Source organism: Emys orbicularis, chromosome 5 (assembly GCF_028017835.1).
Source record: "Emys orbicularis isolate rEmyOrb1 chromosome 5, rEmyOrb1.hap1, whole genome shotgun sequence".
Taxonomy (NCBI): Eukaryota; Metazoa; Chordata; order Testudines; family Emydidae; genus Emys; species Emys orbicularis.
The window spans coordinates 9,934,130-9,955,382 of NC_088687.1; the positions used below are offsets into that span (position 1 = coordinate 9,934,130).

Consider the following 21,253-nt stretch of genomic DNA (forward strand, 5'->3'; position numbering starts at 1 on the left):
TTTCTAGAGAAATGACCTTAAAATACCTTCCTTAAAAGCACTTGCCCCTTGTCCTCCTTCCCCTCCTGCAGGGGAGACCAACAGATTGCAAGGAATAATCAATAATGGTCCGGGCCCTTCCCCACTGCCTTTCACAAACCAAGAGGAACAAAGGTCCAAATCACATGTTGTAGCATAGTGCTGCTCCCAGACCCCTAACCTCATCAACAATCGCTGAAATTCAAGCAGAGAAGTTTAGTGTTGGGCCCTCACGACATTGCTACTGTCCAAGCACAATAGCAGTAGTGACGGAGAGCTCCGCTGCCTTCAGCTGTGGCAGAGATACTCTTAGAAGCAGTAAGAGCAACACTGGTTCATCAGTTTTAAGTCATTAATGGACTAAGGCCAGGTCTACACTACCGCGGTAGTTCGACGGCTGGCAATCGAACTTCCGGGTTCGATTTATCGCGTCTGGTCTGGACGCGATAAATCGATCCCGGAAGTGCTCGCCGTCGACTGCGGTACTCCAGCTCGGCGAGAGGAGTACCGCGGAGTCGACGGGGAGCCTGCCTGCCGCGTGTGGACCGCGTCTGAACCGCGGTAAGTTCGAACTAAGGTATGTCGACTTCAGCTACGTTATTCACGTAGCTGAAGTTGCGTACCTTAGTTCGAATTTGGGGGGTAGTGTAGACCAGGCCTTAGAATGCTAAAGCTTTGAGAGCTGCAGAAACAGAGTCGGGATAAGGAAATCTGTTACAACACATAGGAGAGAGAGCTTTAGCTGCTACAATTTTCAATAAATTGTGCTAGAAATAGACAAAAAGTTGTATTTCTTACACTCTATATTTACCTAAAGCCAGAAAAAAAAAATCCATCTTCCACATACAGGTCATGTAAATGTATCCATTTGAATAGTTATGGACATACATTTTTCCAAGTCTTGCCCATGCACCAACTTCTATCAATGCACAGCTCATCACCAAAAAGGAGGAAAATCTCTGCAAGTTTATTTAATGGCTCCACTGCTGTTTAACACGATAGACATGGGTAAAGAGGATAGGTAAAGACAGTCAAGAACCCCTTCTCTCCATCCCATCTCTTCCCACCTCCGAAAACAATCTAAGCCCTCCTCTTCTTCCAGCCCCGTCCTTTCTTCATCTTAAACACTAAAGAAATGGATGTGGGAGGCTTATATCAGTTCCAATTTGCATTCGTAATCTAAATTTTCCATTGAAGTTGAGCTACAAAAAATATGCCCTTTTTATGCTTAAGTTTTCTATCTGCTGTCAATAAAATGTATTTACTAAGCTATTGCTTGATTTTATAAAACTAGTGTCTCAAACTAATTCTGATATTGCTCATCATGGCCTACAGCAATATCTTAATATAGTAAAAGGGAGTAGGTTAAACGCACTCACAGCTCCATGCTGGTTAAAGTTCATAACAGCTGCTCTATTCATGGAACGTGCCATCACAGAAACAAGCCATAAATAAAATGATCACATGGAACCCCCTTGCACAACCAGTGTACATCTTTCTACACAGGAATTTAGACTTCACACCCCACCGTGTCAGTCAAAAGCATATTACAGGCTATTCTTTCCGGATGATACAGGCGATATTTTAGTAAGCAGTACATCCACTTAGTGTTCAGTTCTCTCTAAAGATAACTTTCTATTTTGCATTACAAAAAAAAAATGTCTCTAGGATAATAAATGTTGAGTGCTGTATTTTAAAAACCCTCACTAATGATCTGTGGAAAGGGGGAATCAATCTATATAGTTGCTGACTAGGATCCCGACCTTGCCAACACTTATGCACATGCTATATTTTACACATGAATGTAGCCCCACATGTATAGTTAGGCACATCTGTGCGTGTAGGACTGGGGCCCTAGTCAGCACCTTAATGAGACGACCCATGTGTATAGTTAAGCATAAGTTTATGCAGAATCGAAGTTTGTATTTATATATACAAAGTTGATTTTGCTTCTACCGCTCCGATTTCACTAAATCCTCCTAGTTTAAATCAATCCTCTTCAGATTTCACCACTGCTAAACCAGGCCTCCTAAAATGTGTCATTCATAGACCTCTGCCAGGGAGGAGTTGTTTTTTTTAAAAGGGATGTGTGGGTGTAATTGACAAGAATGCTGGATAAGTATTTGAAAAATGGGGAGATTTTTCAGTTATGAAAAGGTTACCAGGTTTTGCCACTGCGTATCTTAAATTAATAAAATGGGCTTGGCTCAGAAATGTAAAATTTGGTCTATTGTTTTTCTAATTCAATACTGGTTCCTTTGACTATTTGTCAAGTCTGTTAGTCTTGGAGTTTGGAATTATTTTTATTAAGCTTTAGTAACACCCTCAATTTTAGACATTCCACAAAAAGGTCAGATGAAGAGCTAAGCTTTCATTCTTTAAAAAATACCTAGCTCCTAGCCCTTTGCCTTGCCTAAAACCCTTCATAGATTGATAACACTCCCTACTGGCTGGCTAAATGCTCCCCGCACTTTCTACCCACTGGGGGAAGCAGCATTTTTGATTCCCCCATCTCACAGCAGCCAAAGCCCTTCATTCTTTTCTGCTCTTGGTATCAGGATCTTTGTCTTCCTTACACCCTCTGCTGAAACAGCAGCAAAATCTTCCTCCCTTCACAACCTCCATCAGACACCTGCCATAGGCTTCAGTCACTCTGCCGGCAGTGCCATTAAGCTTTCAGTGCCTGCCCCTTCACCATCCCTCCCAAATGAGAGGGAGTCCCCAGGAAGGTAAGAAGGAGTGTTTGTGCTGCATTCAGCATCTGAAGGTGACTCCAGGAAACACCCCTCCCTTCCTCCCTCCACCCCAGCCCTTATACCACTTGTAGAGTGGGACTGGAAAGCAGATGATCTTACCTCCACTCTCATGAGTCTGAGGCACTAAGCCTTCTCTTCCTAAGCAGCAGCTGTCTCATGTCCACATCAAAGGCTACATCTTCAGTCAAAGAACCACCATGTCAGTGAACCAGGTTACAACATAAGAGCACCTCCTACCATGGTTAAAACACAGTCCAATCATGCAATGTGGACAGAATAGTCTTTTACTCATTTCCTCAAACTATGGGCATGACCAAACTGAGACCTGGAGTGGTCAATCTTGTAGCCAGGTCTTCTCACACTACTGTTCTTGCAGTGCATTGGGCCAAAGACAGAAGGGAGCTAATACTGCTGTGTTTCCCTCCAACAAAAGTTACTTCTTCCCCCCCGTGGAAGGCATGTAGTGATAGAGTCTTCTGTCTCTCACATGAGGAAGGTAAGTAGTGGCAAACTCTTCAACTCTCCCTGGCACAGGGGTTGAGCAACAGCATATTCACCTGAGTGGGGCATGCAATTGCATCTTGGCCCATGGCTATAGCACTCCTGACCTCAGAGAAATTTTAAAAGAGGGAGTCATGCTCAGGGCCGGCTCTAGCGTTTTTGCCGCCCCAAGCAGCAAAAAAAAGAAAAGAAAAGAAAAGCCGCGATCGCAATCGGCGGCAGCTCTACTGCCACTTCATTCTACGGCGGCAGGTCCTTCGCTCCGAGAGGGAGTGACGGCCCCACCGCCGAATTGCCGCCGAACAGCCGGACGTGCCGCCCCCCTCTTCATTGGCCGCCCCAGGCACCTGCTTGCTACGCTGGTGCCTGGAGCTGGCCCTGGTCATGCTTCAGGAAGCAGAGAATCATGAGACCATGACAAGCCTCCCTACTGATCACACAAAATTAGGCTGCTTTAGAAGGGGAGCACACTGGAGCCCAGCACAATCAGCTCTGCTTCTGGTCAATCCTGCCCATTCATATATACATGTAAGTAAAATTATCGAGTTATAAAAAGATTCATAACAGTGTCAAAAGGAATCACCATGACTAATGATTTAAGGTTACAAAAGAGACTACCACGCAAGGCATCCTGGGGTGAAGGCATCATTAATATTATTTATTTGTATTTCTTAGTGCCTAGGAGCTTTAGTCATGGACCAGGACCCCACTGTGCTAGGTGCTGTACAAACACAGAATAAAAACAATCCCTGTCCCAAAGAGTTTACAATCCAAGTATAAAACAAGAGACAATAGCTGGATGCAGACAGGGGAGTACAAGCAAACCATGAGACAGTACTGTTCAGCATGATAGGCTGTGATCTTATCAGGATTGTCTTCCCACTTTCAGAGCTCCTAGTGTTGTTGGGCAGTGTAAGTCATGCAGAGGTTTCTTCTGTGGTTCTTACAATGTATCACATGGAGTCTTAAAACCAAGTTCTGACAGAGTTTAACATCTGATAAGCACCATGCCCTGGAGCTCCTGGGCCATACCATGATTTTTGTAAGGCTTTTGACACAGTCCCACATGACATTCTCATAAGCAGACTAAAGCAGCGTGGTCTAGAAATTATTATACAGTGGGTGCGCATCTGCTTGAAAGACTGTACTCAAGGAATAGTTAGCAATGGTTCACTGTCAAACTGGGAGAGCATATCTATGGGGTCCTGCAGGGGTCAGTCGTGGGTCTGGTACTATTCAGTGTTTTCATTAATGGCTTGGATAATGGAGTGGAGAGTACACTTATAAAATCTGTGGATGACACCAACCTGGGTGAGACTGCAAGCACTTTGGAGAACAGGATTAGAATTCAAAACAATCCTGACAAATTAGAAAATGGACCTGAAATCAACAAGATGAAATCCAATATGTGCAAAGTACTACAATTAGGAAGGAAAAAATCAAATGCATAACTATGAAATGGGGAATAACCAGCTAAATGGTAGTTCTGCTGAAAAGGATTTGGGGGTTATAGTGGATCACAAATAGAATATGAGTCAACCATGTGAGGTAGCTGAGAAAAAGGCTCTGGGGTGTATTAATACAAATGTCATACATCAGACTTGGAAGGTAATTGCCCCACTCTACTCAGCACTGGTGAGGCTTCAGCTGTCTCCAATTCTGGGCACCACCCTTCAGCAAACAAGTGGACAAACTGGAGAGTCCAGAGGAGAGCAACAAGGTTTAGAAAATCTCACCTATGAGGAAAAGTAAAAACAACAACTGGGCATGTTTAGTCTTGTGAAAAGATGACTAAGGGGGGACCAGTCACCTTACCACAAACTTCAAATATGTTAAGGGCTGTTATAAAGAAGATAGTGATCAATTGTTCTCCACATTCACTGAAGGCAGAACAAGAAGTAAAAAGCTTGATCTACAGGAAGGGAGATTTAGGTTGGATATTAGGAAAACTTTCTAACTATAAGGGTAGTTAAGCTCTTCCAAAGGAGGTTGTGGAATCCCCATGATGGGAGGCTTGAAGAACAGGTTGGACAAACTCCTGTCAGTGGTGGTCTAGGTTACTTGGCCCTGTCTCAACACAAGGGGTTAGACTCAATGACCTCTTGAAGTCCTACATTTCTCATCAGGTGTAAACTGACATAGCTCCATTGATGTCAATGGAGATATGCCAATTTACACCAGGCTGAGGATGTGACCCTATTAATTTTAGCAAAGCCTGAAATATGTCTGTGTGTGTCGGTGGGGGCATATTTCAATTATTGTAACCAGCAGAGTTCATTAGAAAACTTAAGAGCTCCTATATGATTGCGCTCACAAACAATACAAGTGTGTGACTACTAAGAACCACATTTGCAGCTTCATTAAATTTATAAGCTCTGCCAGCAGAATTTAGGTATGCACAATACTAAGCAAAACCTCCCTATATTTTAGTTATGACCAAAAGATTATTTTTTACCAAACAACAGAAGTGCTTAAATTAGGATAGTTAAGATTAGTTAAGATTATAGGACCTCATTTTCAAAAAAACCTGGCACCTAACAGCTCCTATTTAGGCATGTAATTAAGTGGCCATATTTTCAAGAGCCTCAGTACCTAACAACTCCCCTGGAGAGCAGCGAGAGCTGCCAGACGCTGAGCAATTTTAAAAATCTAACCTGTAATTTACAGAAACTAGTTAATGTTTATAAAGTACTTTGAAGACGGAAAGCACTACACTTGTTAAGTATTGCATCATTTACCTTAGCTCTGTTACTTTTACATTTAATTCAATATTCTCAGACTGACGGTATCACTTCTTAAAAAACCCTAGAGTTGTGTGCAAAAAGCAAAGTTCAAAACATTTGCAGCCATAACCCTGGAACATCAGTGTTACAGTTGAACAAAACCAGACTATGAAAGCTGTCCTTTACACCCTTTCTGTGATTATACAGCACTGCCTTGTATCTAGATTCCATACCATCTTTTTATATATGGCTGAGCAATCGAACAGGAAATGTAATGATCCATCTCTATGGAACATTCTCCAAAACAAATGCAGCTTACGTAAAACCTGGCACATAGTTTTTAAAAGATCACAAATATGTCCTGTCCAATGAGATCCAATAATCTAGTAAGAATAAAGTCAACAGGAAAATTAGTAATGAGACATCCTGTATGTTCTTATTAGTCAAGCTATTATGAATTGATGCAGGAAATTTGATTTATCATTTCAACATCAGACGCTACAATCTTACGTATGTCCCTTTGTTATAGGTCTTTATTACCATGAAAGTAACTACTTTTTTCACATAGTCAATATTGACAATTAATTGGTAAACGTTAAAGACATCTTACAAATGTATAATCTAAATTGTACATGTTTAAAAGTTGCTTGCTAGCTACTTTGTCTACATTGTTAAGCTCAGAACAACAGTACTCTCCCTCACATCTACCCCAAACTATCACGCAACATTAAATAGTAGATGTTTTCACCCCTCAGCTCATACAGGAACCAAATGATGTAGTGAATGATTTGCTGAAATTTAATGTAGTATTACCCAACAGAGGGGAAAAAAATATAACCACTTGTCACGGAGTGGGGGGGGGGGGGGAGACAAGGCCCTACACCCCCGGCTTCCTGCGATTCACCACGACTCTCAGCCAGCCAGTAAAACAGAAGGTTTATTTAGATGACAGGAACACAGTCCAAGACAGGTCTTGCAGGTACCGACAACAGGACCCCCTCAGTTAGGTCCATCTGGGGGGGAGAAAAGGGAGGCCAGAGCCCCGTTGGGAGACCAGAGCCCATCTGGGCTCCTCTCCATTTCCCCAGCCAGCTTCCAACTCAAACCCCCTCCAGCCCTCTTACTCAGCCTTCCCCCGGCTCCTCCCCCAGCCTTTGTCCAGTGGCAGAGGTGTCACCTGGCCTCCAACCCCTTTCCTGGGTTCTCATGTTACATGCTCAGGTAACTTCCCTCAAGGAAAGTCTCCCATCCCCCATGCAGACAGTCCCAGCAAAACTCCTCTGCAACCTTCCCAGGTGAATACTCCCCACTCAGTATTCAAAGAACACATCAAGAACATTCCCACTTCATCACACCACTTCTCTCTCATTCATGGTTCAAGCACCATTCTTCACAAGCCACTACAAGTAGTGATTTCTTTACTGTAAAATATATGTATTCTGGACAACAAGATTTCTCTCTTCTTGCTCCATCTTAAAATAACCAAACTATCTTGGCTCTTCAAAGTAAAGGTCATAAGAACTAAACCTAATCTCCTTTAATATCTGTACCCTGATTCCATGAAAACAAACACAGCTTCATACTATTTCAGAATTTCTGAACATTTCACAATTGCTTCCAGCCCGGTTTAGCAGAAACCTGGAAAATTCTTAGCTACTGTACATAGAAAGATAATTTTGATTAGTAAATTGGAAAGATTTTTTTAAATGTTTTATTTAACGAATAAACAAGGAGTATTAGAGATAGTTGACAGACATAGCCGCACTTCCATTTTACAGACTAGTGCGTACCAGTTTTCCAAACAGTATTTTTTATAATTTTAAACAAATACAAAAAATGGAAGTATTTACTCAAGGATTCAACATCTTATTTCTCAGTCTGTAAGCCAGTTCTTTTCACTGATGACAGTGTGAAACTTCTGAAATCCAGTCATGAACCATCAGGACCTTTTCCAATTTCCATTATTGTGAGATATGTATTGTACAGAAAAGGAATATTCAGAACTCTCTGCTTGTGTGAAGTTGAGTCATCTTCTGGAAGGGTATTTAAAAAGAACCATCCATGGACCCAGTGGATACATACAGTATTTGGATTCATTTACTGTATTGTACACAGTATGTTGGACACTTAACTATTGCCTGCCCATGTAACATTACTACCAACTAAAGGATTGTCATTTTGGTTGTTTCCACTACATTAATTTTGCAAGCCCACATTTCTCAATCCCTTCCCACACAGGAACCAATGCATCTCTTTGTCCCTTTTCCCCAACTAGGAAAGAAAGCAACTTCTCTACTAGCCTGTCCACACTGATGCTGGAACTAGGGACTTTGCAAGAGCCATCTTTAAAGGGACAAATTGAAACTAGTCAATTTCACAAAAAGCAAAAAGCATTTTGGTTAACTCTGCTCTGCCCATGCTCCCTGGCAACCCTTCTCTCCCCCCCCCCCCCCCAAAAAAACCCAAGAAAAAAAACCCTCCCAACAACGTTTTTGATTATTTAAAACTTGCATCTCCTGTTATGTGGAAAAACCCAAAACAGGAGAAATTGACAGACTTCATGGGAAATAAGAGTGTACAAAGTGGAAAAAAATATTTTCCTCTAATTTATTTCAGTTACGGTAATGGACATTTTACTAGTAATACTAATAGGTACAATATTTTAAATGAGATTTAAGTTTCTAGTAAGATTATATTTAAAAAGTTATATCAAGACTGCCATATTTCCATAAACTGTATTATAAAGCCATGGTAATCAACTAGCAGCTGTTCCCAAACTTTATTGGTTCATATACTACCTTCTTAAAAATTGTTGTGAAGTGAGCTGATAGAACATCAAATTCACATACCACCAATGGTATACACACACCTGTTTGGGAATGCCCGAACTAGTGGATAGCCGGTTCTTACTAACACAGATTCAGTGTGAAGGCAGACAAGGTCTATGCACAGTCAATCACACTACACACTGATTTAGCCAAAGACTTATAAAGTGCAGGTCGCTTTGAGCACCATTTTACAAACACAAGAACTGTAAATAATGGGTCAGATTGATATCCTGCCTCATAGTATCAGATACTGCAAAGGAAGGCGCAAGAATCCCCGAATTGGAAAATTATGGAATGAACTGTCCATTAAAGAAATTTTAATTCTTGTGATCGTCCCTAGATTTGTTTTAGATAGAGACAGCGTTTCCTACCCCTCCAGTCTTCTGATACAGGGACTGATTTTAATGAGATTGCACATTTTCGTTAATAGCTAAGCACTTTATTCTTAAATTCCTTCAGAACTATTGAGTACATATCATCCAGTCCTAGTAACTTGTTGCTATTTTTCCAGTATCTCCTCTTTTGACATGTCAGTCTCTGACAGTATCTCAGCTTTAATGCCTAAAAATCATAGGTCTGGGGTAAGTCTGCGATGAAGCCTGATGCAAAGAATCATTAGTTTTCCACAATATCCATTTCCTCTTAATTGTTCCCTTTACTCTTTGGTAGTTCACGAACATAACAATTCTCAAAGGCTTCTTGCTTCTAGACGCTCTTGCTTATTAAATAATTTCTTATTTGTTTGTATCTCTTTGGATCTTTGCCCTTCAAGCTTCCTCTTAGTCCTCCTAATTTCCATTTATATTTTACTTGCATTTGTTCTTTTCTATTGGTGTCACATGGACTAAGGGTAAATCTACACGAGAAACCCTGCAGCTGTGCCGCTGTAGCATAGACATTTACTATAGCAATGGAAGGGGTTAGATCATTTACTATAGAAATGGAGAGGTGATAGATCAGGGGTGGGCAAACTATGGCCCGTTTGAAGCCCGCCCTCAAGCTCCCGCTGCGGAGCGGGGTCTGGGGCTTGCTGGCGCTGCAGCCAGGGAGCCGGGTCGGGGCCACTCCACACGGCTCCCAGAAGCAGCCGCATAGCCCCGCTCCGGCACTCCAGCTGGGAAGCAGGGTCGGGGAGCGCTCCATGCGGGTCCCAGAAGCAGTGACATGGCCCCACTCTGGCTCTTATGCACTCCAATGGCCCCCTCCAGTGCTCCAGTGGGAGCTGCACAGGTGGTGCCTGCAGATGGGGCAGCGTGCGGAGCTGCCTGGCCGCGCCTCCGCGCAGGAGCCGGAGAAGGGACATGCTGCTGCTTCCCGGAGCTGTCTGAGGTAAGCACCGCCCGGAGCCTTCACCCCAGAGCCTCTCCCCACACCCCAACCCTCTGCCCCAGCCCTGTTCCCCCTCCTGCCCTCTGAACCCCTTGATCCCAGCCCAGAGCACCCTCCTGCACCCCAAACCTCTCATCCCCAGCCCCACGCCAGAGCCCGCACCCCCAGCTGCAACCTGTACCCCAACCTCTGCCCCAGCCCTGATCCCCCTCCGGCCCTCCAAACCCCTCGGTCCCAGCCCAGAGCACTGTCCTACACCCCAAACTCCTCATCCCCAGCCCCACCCCAGAGCCCGCTTCCCCAACCACACCCCTCAGCCCCCCCCACCCATTTTGCCAGCATTCACAGCCCACCCTACAATTTCTATTCCCAGATGTGGCCCTCGGGCTAAAAAGTTTGCCCACCCCTGCGAGCGATCAAAAGAATTCTTCTCTCTACTGGCTTACACAGGGCAGGAAGTGTTTCACAGCCCTGAGCGATGTACTTGGGCTGACCTATCTTTGTCCCGCAGACCTGCCCTAAAGTGAATCGCCTCCATCCTCAGGGTAAAATGTTTCGTTTCCCTAATTCTGCCTGCATGCATTTTTTTAACTACATTCTTCACTTTAAAGGAAAGAAAAGCAAAGCTCTAAAGGTTAGTGACCCAGCGCCTGCGTCTGGGACACTCCCGCCCCGAGCACGCTCCGGGGAAGTGTGTCTCGGCTCTCGGGCCCGCGTGGAGTCCCTGCGGCGAGCTGCGTTCGCCGGGGCTCGCGTGTCTGAACACGGCCGGCCTGGGAGGGAAACGCGCCCTCGGGTTGCTCGGCTGCAAGTGCGTCTTCAAACACCCGCTCTCGCTCCGGGGCAAGCCCGGCCCCCGGCCCCGGGGCACGTTGTCTTGGCCGGGGAGCTGGCGCATAACCCAGCTAGTGCACTGGGGCCTTGTCCCTGGGGGTGCCCCCGCACCCCCCCCCCCTACGGCGGGTCTCCTTCGCTCCCTACCACGCACCCCACCCCCCTCAGCCTCCTGCTCTCGCCACGGGCGGGGGCTGGCCCGGCAGGGGCCTGGCGCCGGGGGATCTGAGGGGGGGTTGTGGCGCCAGGCGGGGCCCCGCCGCCCCGTGAGGGCCGGGCTGGGGCAGCCCATCGCTCCCCATAGCCTAGCGGGCACCGGCTGAGGAGCGGCGGTAACCCCCGCCCAGGGAGCCTGATTCCAACCCCGCCCGCGGGACGCGCGGGCTCGGGGCGTTCCTCGGCCCAGGGCCGGACACACACCGGGGGGGAGGGGCTGGGCCGCGCGCGCGGCAGCTCCTACTTACCGCCCAGCCGGCGCCTTGCAGCCTCAGCCTCGCGCTCGGCGCAGGGACAGCGGCCGCCCGCAGCGCGCGCGACCCGGATACGGAAGCGCGGAGGGACGTGAGGACGCGGGCCCAGCGTCACTTCTGGGGGCCACCGACGGGGCCCAGTGGCCGAGGAGTGCGCGCGCCTGCTAGCGATGCCGCGGCCGCCGCGCGGGCCTGGGGAGACCGCTCCCTCCCCCGCGGGGACGTTTCCTTTTCGCCCTCCCCGGACTGACCCCTCTCGCCCCCCTTCCCCGCTGCGCGGCGTCACAGCAGGGCACTCCCGGATGCCGCGGGGAAGGTTTGGATCTGCCAGGGCCTGGAGCTCTTTCCTCACTCGTCCACCGCGATCGTGGAGATCTGCTCTGGTCACCGGGGGGCAAGTACGCGTCCCTCGCTTCAGTGTGTCTCGGGAGCCGCATGGAAACGCCAGGCTCGTGTGTCCCGTCCCCCCCCGCCCGCCCACTGTAGCCAAGAAAATGTCTCAGAAAAGCTCTTCAGTTCAATATGTATTTTACTATTAAATGCCATTAAACAAATTAAAATACAATACAACAAACAGCATCTCACATACCCAAGAGTACTTTAAGAAGGGGAAATTAAGGCTGAAAATCAGGAGCAACTTCCCAACTTGAGATCTACTATTGATTAATCTTCCAAAGGAAGATCCACCACTTGAAATTTACAAGTAGAAACTTTAGTATAAATACAATCCTTCACTAGCAGAAGGACAGATATAAATAACCTAATAGGTTTCTTCAATCTCTAATTTCTCTGATATCCAACATGTTTACAAGTTTAACTTCCCCTCCCACTGAATATTATTTTACAGATGTATTAGGCTGCATTTTTCCTGTCAGAATCAGCATTTCCTTCCTCTGTTGCTCCATATGTATTATTTCTCCATCTGCACAGCTCTACTGTGGCATTTTAAAGGATACAAGTCAGATTTTCTGTCCTAATCTGATTTTAAGAGACTCACCAGTTTGCACTGGCTGATAATTGCCCCTGGGACTGGGGGAGGACATAATGGCCATACTGGATCAGACCAATAGTCCATCTTCCAACAGTGGCCAATCCCAGGTGCTTCAGAGGGAATGAAAAGAACAGGCAATCAAGTGCTCCAGCTAGCCAGGGAGAGACCTCACTTAGCTGGCTGGTTTATTGGAGTCCTCTCTAATTTTAATAATCTTCGCTACAGCATTACAATATACAGTCCTTTAGCAAACAAGACTTATGTACTACCCTCCTGATCTTAGCTTTCATTAAAGCTTCAGCATGGAAAGTACAGTACTATAATTATGCTCTCTGTACAGATGAAAATTTCATTTTTTTCCTCCAATAAGGCCAATGATATACATTTCTGGTGTTCAAGAGCTATTCACTTCAGCTGTGAATTTACAGCAGCACAATTACATGTATTGTAAATGTTCTGTTCTGTGGTCCCTGACAGCAGAAGCCAATGGTGTTCAAATGAGACATAAAACTTGGCAACGTTCAGGCACGTAGGCACTGCATGACTTTTCCATGTGTTCCCCTAAGAAACCATCCTCAGAGGAGACACACCGTAGAAACTTACGCAATAACCCCAATGTCCTCTATTGCCATGTTGCAAAAATACCTCTGTTCAGCAAAGGAGCTGATCACCAAAGTATTGGCAACAGTGGAAACCACTGGAACATTTTGAACATCTCTTTAGTATGGACTACAGCCATCTTCCCTCAAGTGTTTCTTTGAGCAAAACTGGAATGTATTAGGTGCTTTCATTTTTAAAGAATCAACAGATGTTCAGTAAGTACCTAAACAGGCCCAAAGAAAAGTTTCCAAGAAATATATTTTTAGGAGAGGGTTTTTTTAAAAACATACGCCATTAAAGTTCCTTTGAAAATGACTCCATACCAACTCTCCTGTCATTATCAGCACTGTAAAAATTGCTTGAGTTCCCACAATTTGAGACTTCATTCCATTGAGAGCTGTACGCTGTCAGTCTGTTTCGGTGGCGGCTGCTGGTCATACTTCCTTGCTGAAAAAGAGTTAAAACATAATTAAATTATGTAATCCCTTATACTCCATAAAGGCATGGTGATCACTGGGAAGGTGGGTTTAATAGGAAAAGTAGCTCTGGTATGAGACCAGTCTTGGTCTGTAATTTAAATAAATGTTTCATTGAGGGAAAACCACTGATTTCACAAAATTTCCAATTCATTAAATTTAGAGGCAGTAACTACTCAACAAAAATCAGATGTTATGTTCTACTTAAACTGACAGGGTGTAACAACCCTTAATGCCACCATTTGTTATTTTTTAATTGAAGACAACAGTAAAGGATGCAAATATATATACAACACTGCTGGGAAGGTTGTGTGGGCATGAATGAATCTATTACAACTTGTAAAAGATTCTAATTAGTTAGAATATAGTCCCACTCTCTGTGACTAAAAAACTCTAGAGACTGCTAAGAAAAAAAGGATTAGCCAAGTTTATTACCCAGTGGAAACTACCTGGGTAATAAACTTGATTTAAGCAGCTTCTAATATGCCAATTGTGACCATGAAGCAAAGTATCTCAGCCTGAGATAAACTATTTATAAAGACAGCTCATAACTTCAGAAGGGGTGGGAGAGTTGGGCACTCAATCCAGCTCACATGTTCTGGAAACCCAGAGGGTAGACTTAAGACATCCTAATGAAAGACAGGGGAGATGGAAAGGAGAGTTGTCACCCTAGATGGGAAGGGAAACATCTGGGATACATCCTGAAATCTTTCAGTCAGAAATGTGGACAAAAAGGGGAGAGGATCTCCCTACATTTTTCTAAACAATTACCTCTATATCTTCAAAGGCAATGAAAGTACTAGCAAAACTCATAGTGGTAAGAAACTGTATCTATTCCACTCTGCTGAGGTATCCAGTTGTCAGTGAGCAGAAGTCACATAATTTGGCAGTGATTTGAAAGCAGAAGTTAGCATCAGCTGTACACAGCAGAATGCAGGATGAAGGCTGCTTCTGAACTACTCCAATAGGTGAGTGCAGATCCACAATGGCTCAATACCTTTAGTCAAATTTCTCCCCTAAGACTTCTCCCCAAATGGATACGCCTTTCAGGGACCGCCTCCTGCGATGACATTGCTCAGACTTACTGCCACTGACCCACTGAGACAGTCCTGGCAAAACCTATGCTGCTAATTTATATATACTTAGAAGTTGTAAGGAAACAATGCAAAGTTATGGTTCCCCCAGCAACTCTAGCTATACTCTTGCATACATATGGTATATTTTATTATTGTAGATGGTATTTAAAAATATAAATTAATGCATAAGCGCTATATGGCCATTGTGGGCCTGGTGAGAAGAACCTAAAAGAAACTTACTTTCTTCTAACAATCCTTTTCAGAAGGTATACACTGTAATAGATGCATACATTTGGGTTTTGTGCTTCCAGTCTAAAACCAGCTGAAAACTCCCATACCTGAAGAGTTTTGAAGGATGCTAGCTCCCAGTGTAGTGGGCTCCCTGACGCTTCTAGCTGCCATGGAAGTTTGGAGTATCAACATATCTCCAACTCTGCAGGGAAAGCAGCTGGAAGGTGACAAGGATCTATTACAACTTGTACCTTATGAAAAGAATTCCACCCACCCCACCTATAGCAACAGTTGTAAAATAATCCCCCTCTTGGAGGCTACAAAGTTCAAAGAGGTCTCCACAGAAAGCGAAAAATAGCACCCAAAGGATCAATGAACAAAAAAGTTAAAACTGCCAATTGCAGTTTTCCAGCACCAATTTGGAGTACATAAACCACTCCTAGAACCATCATCATAAATATCCCACATCTACTGTGGAAATAGCCCATCATTCTCCAGCTAAGTGGGGGAAGGAAGGGGAGCAGTATCAACCCTGCAGTATGTAAGTAAAGGTATACCACCACCAGAAAGTGCTGAAGAGTTTTCTAGAAACCGAATCCTTTCCTCATAAAACAAGAACTTCTAAAAGGTAAGTACTCAGAGGAGCATAGGAACCCATTAACCAGAGAACATGACAGATACTGACCCACCCACTCAGTTTAGGAGCCATCTATGAGTGAGTGAGTTCTCCACAAAGATCAGTTAAGCCAGTCTGCAATCATGCTGTTCCTTGCCAAGAAAGTAACTCAGGATACGTAGGCCCATCAATGGCCATTAGCCAAGATGATCAGGGTTGCAACCACATGCTCTGGGTATCCTAAGCCTCTAACTGCCAGAAGCTGGGAGTTAATAACAAGGGATGGATCACTCGATAACTGCCCTGGTCTGTTCATTTCCTCTGAAGCATCTGGTATTGGCCACAGGATACTGGGCTAGATGGGCCATTGGTCTGACCTACTATGGCCATTCTTGTGTTCTTAGTTTGTGGGACACTAAAAATTCCCACACCAGGACAGTAGGATATGGGAGATGTGATCCTGTCCTTCCATGCTCATTCATAGATTAGATGGTGGCCTGATTTTAGAATTGAAACCACCTTTTAGACACCAGGACTCAAAAACACTAGATTTTTCTTGGTCATCTACCCTTCCACAACTGTGTATGGTTATTGTTCATTGGGGTGGGGGGATGCCATCAGGGAGCTTGTTGAGGCTCACTGATTCTGAGGGTGTGCCTGAGATGGGCCTTGGAGCTCTGCTCTGCCACACTGCCTCCTATGCCAATGTGGGGGTGGCTGGTGCAGCTCTGACAGCTACATGCCAATGAAGAGTTGCCCAAAACCAGATACAGTTGGTATTGTAATAAAGAATTGGGAACTGTTGGTACACATAAATAATACACATACAATAATAAAACTTCCATGGAAGCAAAGTTAGGCCAATGCTGAGAGCCTATGAAAATCCCACCTTGAGCTCTTTGCAGTTATAAATACTTCTGCTGCACGTTAGTATTTGGAGGTCAGACTAGACGATCATAATGGTCCCTTCTGGCCTTAAGAGCTATTTCTAGTTGCCATATTAGATTCATTGTTGACAACTAAAATACCCATACAGTAGGGGCCTGATTCTGCAATGTGCTGCACATGGTGAATTTGCATAGAGCCCTATTGAAGTTACCATATTTCAGGATCAGAGCCTTACATGAGAGTTGCACGTGTGAGGACAGAACTAGGCCCTTAGATTTTCCATAATTGTTAGTTTCCGACAACGTAGAACCTTGCACAAAATAGCTCAGGGCGCCCTCAGTGTAAGATTTTGTTCTACTTGTGATACAAAGAGCTACAGTGTCCAAATATTTACTCTTATTTTAAAACATGCATCTTTCTTTGACTGTTCAGGAATCTGAACATCGCAGAGGTGAGAGCACAATCTTACCGAGAGAATACATCTCTAATTGTTGTCGTAAGCGGATTTTTTTCATACTGTCATAAAAGTTTGGCTCTGACGGTGCCTCTGCTGTAGGAGGCACTGTGAATATTCGCATGATCTTCCTTTTATTCCTAAAATATAGAAAGGAATATTAAATAACCTGCAACACAACATTTCCAAGTATTTAAAAAAGAGTATCTTCCCGGGTCTTTATTTACAAGCTAAGTATTAAAAAACTACCTTGAGCACAACAAATTTCATGTGGTGGGAATGGGGCAGAGGGGTTCATAGTGTGGTAAGGGGCTCAGGACTGGGGCAGAGGGTTAGGATGCAGGGGGAGGGGACTCAGGGCTGGAGCAGAGGGTTGGGGTGCAGGCTCTAGGGTGGGGCCAGGGATGAGGGGTTTGGGGTGCAAACTGCCCTGGGGCTGCAGTGGGGAGAGAGTACTCCCTCCCAGCCCTCTCTTGCCGCAGCAGCTCAGGACCGGGTGAGGGGTTCCTCTCCCCAGCAGCTCTGGCGGGCCTGGGCTGGGGGAGGGGCGCCTCTCCTCACCTGCCTGTGTGGCCCTTGAGAGCCTGCTGCGCAGCCACGCAGTTTACAGCCCACGTAGGTTCAGAAGGGCTAGTGGGGGGGGGGGGGGAGAGCTAGAGAGGTGACAGCATTGAGCTGGGGGTTGCAAGGGAGGGGGAAGGGCTGCAGGGACGCATGGGGAAAGGGGCAGATATGCATGACTGAATGGGAGAGGCTAGGGGTCAGCCAGGGTCTACATGGTGGATGCTCCCCAACAATCCTTCCTCCTCTTAAAAAAACTGTTCCATGCTTCTCCCACCCACATCCAACAACCCTACAGGTTTACTCCCAGGCTCCTTTCCTCTCCCTGAGCTGCTCCATTACCCCGGCTCCCCCAAAGACTTTGCACTGCTTGAGGGGTGCAGGAAATAGATTTCCGTATTGTATCTAAATGAATTATTACTGAAAGTGCCGCATTAATATGCCTAGGCAGGAATCGCTTTGTCAAGCAACCATTTCCTGACTCTGTTGTTGTCTGTATGGTTGCATAACATACTTGCAGACAGGTATTCTGAAATCCATTTACCCAGCTAATTAAAACTGGCGTGATTACAGGGGGTTTGTTGGACAAATACATGATGCAGAATGTTACTGTTGTTTTGGCCCAGAACTCCCCGAGGACCGGGTGTCCGGGTGTCCGGGTGTCCGGGTGCAGCCCCCCCCGACTCCGGCAGCGGAGCGGCCCAGCTTAGCAGGGCCGGAAGGAAAGGCCGGGGCAGTGTTCTCGGAAAGGAGCGGGGCCGGCGGGGGGCCCCTCACCGGCGGGCGTAGACCAGCAGCGCCAGGCTGGCCAGCACCACCAGCAGGTAGACGTTGGTAGCCTCGTTCCAGGCCTCGTGCACCGAGTAGTCGAGGGCGCCGCTGTCGCTCATGACGCCGGGCCCCGCGGCGCCCGCGCCCCCGCCCGCGCCTGCCGCTGCCATAAAGCGCCGGGGCAGCACCGGCACCAGGGCGAACAGCCGCGCCCGCTCTCCGGGTACACAACGCACGGCGCGCCGGACGTGAGGTCACGGGTTCAGAGGTCACTTCCGGGGGCGGGGGCTATCGGGCGGCGCTGGCCTGATTGGAAACAACTGGGAGGTGGGCGGGATCCACGGCGGCCCCGCCCAGGCCTGTGAGCCCCGCCTAGGCCGGGCTTGGGGGCGGGGTTGCGCCGCTCCCGGGTGGACAGACCCGCTCCGGCCGCCGGGGAGCTGGCGCTTGGCTCTGGGGAGCGGCGCTTGGCGTGGCCAGTGTAGACCGGCCCCAAGGCTCGCTCAGCCCCGGAACGGGTCACCCAGGCCCAGCTCTTCCAGGGGGGTTTAGGCGCCTGACTTTCCTGGACCTCAGTCAAACACCTCTGGGCCCTGGGGAGGGGGCGTCCCTATGGGAGGTTGTGAAGAACAGGTCCTGCCAGACCAACCCCTGGGAGGGGTGGTCTAGGGATAGCTCCTCCTGCCTCAGCGTGGGGGGGCTGCATTACATGCTTTCTTGTGGTCCTTCCTGCCTAACATTTTTATGATTATCACAGGCCTCCAGGACCTGGGGCCTTAAACTCCAAAAATCGTGAGCCAGCAAGAATGTCACTCCTGAAGGGTATCAGACAAAGCAGACTTTGCTGTATCAGAATAAAAATTACAAACCCAATCCTTATAAAAACCAAACATTTTGGCCTTTGCCGCATGGGACTGAGTCGCTCCACCCCATAGCGCGGGAAACAAGAGTTAAAGAACACCAGGCAGTGAGGCATAATTATATTTCATTGAAACATAATAGCATGCAGTTAGGGTGTTGTGTAACCACGGAGGGGATTTACCACTTAGCAAACATTTAATTAACATTGGTTCACATGGAATTTAAACCTTCTTAACTTCAGTGCTCTCGTGTAAAATACACATTGTGTAATGCTGTTAGCTTATGTCATTGATCACTGCAATTTTTGTGTCCTTTTTACGGCATTTTGAAACCTACATTTTATTAGGTGTTTTTTAAATAGTGTTTTAAATACTATCTAAACAGTAAATTATAACCTCACAAGGAAAAAAATAGAAGATAGGTCTGGTCAAACAAACCCGATTTCATTCTTTCATGAGATTACAAGTTTGGTTGATATAGATAAAGGTAAATGCATAGATGTAAACTACTTAAACTTCTGTAAGGCATTTGACTTAGTACTGCATGGCATTCTCATTAAAAATTAGAACTATACAACAACAATAAAGCACATGTTAAATGGGTTAAGAACTAACTGACAGATCTCAAAAAGTAGTCAATAGAGAATCACCATTGAATGGGTGTGTTTCTAGAGTGGTTCCATCGGTATTGGTTCTAGGACTGACTATGCAACACTTGTATCAATTATTTGGAAGTAAATATAAAATCACTGCTAATAATATTTGCAGAATGACACAGATTGGTGGAATGGTAAAATATGATGAGGATAGGGCAATTATACAGAGATATATTTTAGTACAACCAAATACAAGGTCGTACTTACAAAATGGAGGAATAAACTCTGGAAAACAGTAATTCTACAAAAATTAGGGGTCATACTGGACAAGCAACAACATGAGCTCCCAGTGCAATTCTGTGGCAAAACCAGCTAATGTGATACATGGACATATAAATGGGGAGTAGGGAGGAGCTAGATATTGAAATATGTCCAGTTCTGGTGTGCACATTTTAAAAAAGCTGTTGAAAAATTGGAGAGAGCGCAGAAAAGAGCCACACAAATGATTTGAGAACTAGAGAACATACCTTACAGTAAGAGACTTAAAGAACCAAATCTGTTTAGCTCATTCAAAAGATTGACAGGTGATGTAATTACAGTGTATAAGTATCTTCATAGGGAGAAAATACCAGGTACAAAGGGGCTCTTTAATCTAGTAGAGAAAGGCAAAACAAGAAACAATGGCTGGAAGCTGAAGCAAGACAAATTCACATTAGAAATAAAGCAGAAATTGTTAATGGTGAGATGTGATTAACCATTGGAAGTAGTCGATTCTCCATATCTTCAAGTCAAGACTTGATGCCTTTCTGAAAGATATGCTTTAGCTAAATACAAGCTCTTGAGCTCAATACAGGAGTAACTATGTGAAATGCAGCCCAGACTCATGGCAAAGCAAGACAGCCAGAGAGCTCTCAACCCATCCATTTGGAAGAAGCCTGCCTGACCAGAAAGGCTCTAGCATTCCTGGAAAGTCAGCCAACCTGTGCTGTATCAGACCAAGCAGGTTCTGGAGCCATACAGCCTCCGCCAAGAACAGGCAAGAGTACACAGCTCAGATTTCCTAGTACGAGTATCCCAACTCATCTCAGTTGCCTGAGTAAAACACTAAGGTTTGGTCCACACTGGAGTGGGGGATCGATCTAGGAAACGCAACGTCAGCTACGAGAATAGCGTAGCTGAAGTCGACGTTTCCTAGATCGAACTAAGTTTACTTACTGCGGGTCCACGCGGCGCAGGCAAGCTCCCCCGTCGACAGCGCTTCCTCCTCTCGGCGAGCAGGAGTTCCGCAGTCGACGGGGGAGCGCTTCTGGGATCGATTTATCGCGTCAGATGAGACACGATAAATCGATCCCAGAAGATCGATCTCTACCCGCCGAATCAGGCGGGTAGTGTGGACCTAGCCTAAGAGAGAAAGCTACCTAAATTCCAACACTTAAATGGCTTTCACTCTCTAAGGCCTTGGCTACACTGGCGCTGTACAGCGCTGCAACTTGCTGCGCTCAGGGGTGTGAACCCCCCCCCCGAGCGCAGCGAGTGCAGCGCTGTAAAGCGCCAGTGTAATCAGAGCCTGCAGTGCTGCACGCTCGCTCGCAGCGCTGCAAGCTACTCCCCTCGGAGAGGTGGAGTACATACAGCAGCGCTGTGAATTCCCGAGTGTAGCCAAGGCCTCAGTTA

At 45.9% G+C, this 21,253-nt stretch overlaps 2 protein-coding genes across 2 annotated transcripts in view; both read right to left on the minus strand.

Annotated features, from left to right (window-relative positions):
* SLC20A2 (solute carrier family 20 member 2) overlaps positions 1-11,502 on the minus strand; it is a 68,568-nt gene extending 57,066 nt beyond the window's left edge. The window contains exon 1 of the mRNA XM_065404660.1: positions 11,454-11,502. The gene's annotated coding sequence lies outside the window, so the exon portion shown is untranslated. The remainder of the gene's footprint in view (positions 1-11,453) is intronic.
* Positions 11,503-11,970: 468 nt separating this feature from the next.
* SMIM19 (small integral membrane protein 19) lies at positions 11,971-18,293 on the minus strand. The gene is made up of 3 exons (XM_065404997.1): positions 18,130-18,293; positions 16,807-16,931; positions 11,971-13,497 (listed from the first exon to the last, which is right to left on the minus strand). The coding sequence occupies exons 1-3, from the start codon at positions 18,291-18,293 to the stop codon at positions 13,433-13,435; spliced, it is 354 nt and encodes a 117-aa protein (XP_065261069.1). The 3' UTR covers positions 11,971-13,432.
* Between the last annotated feature and the right edge of the window lie 2,960 nt (positions 18,294-21,253).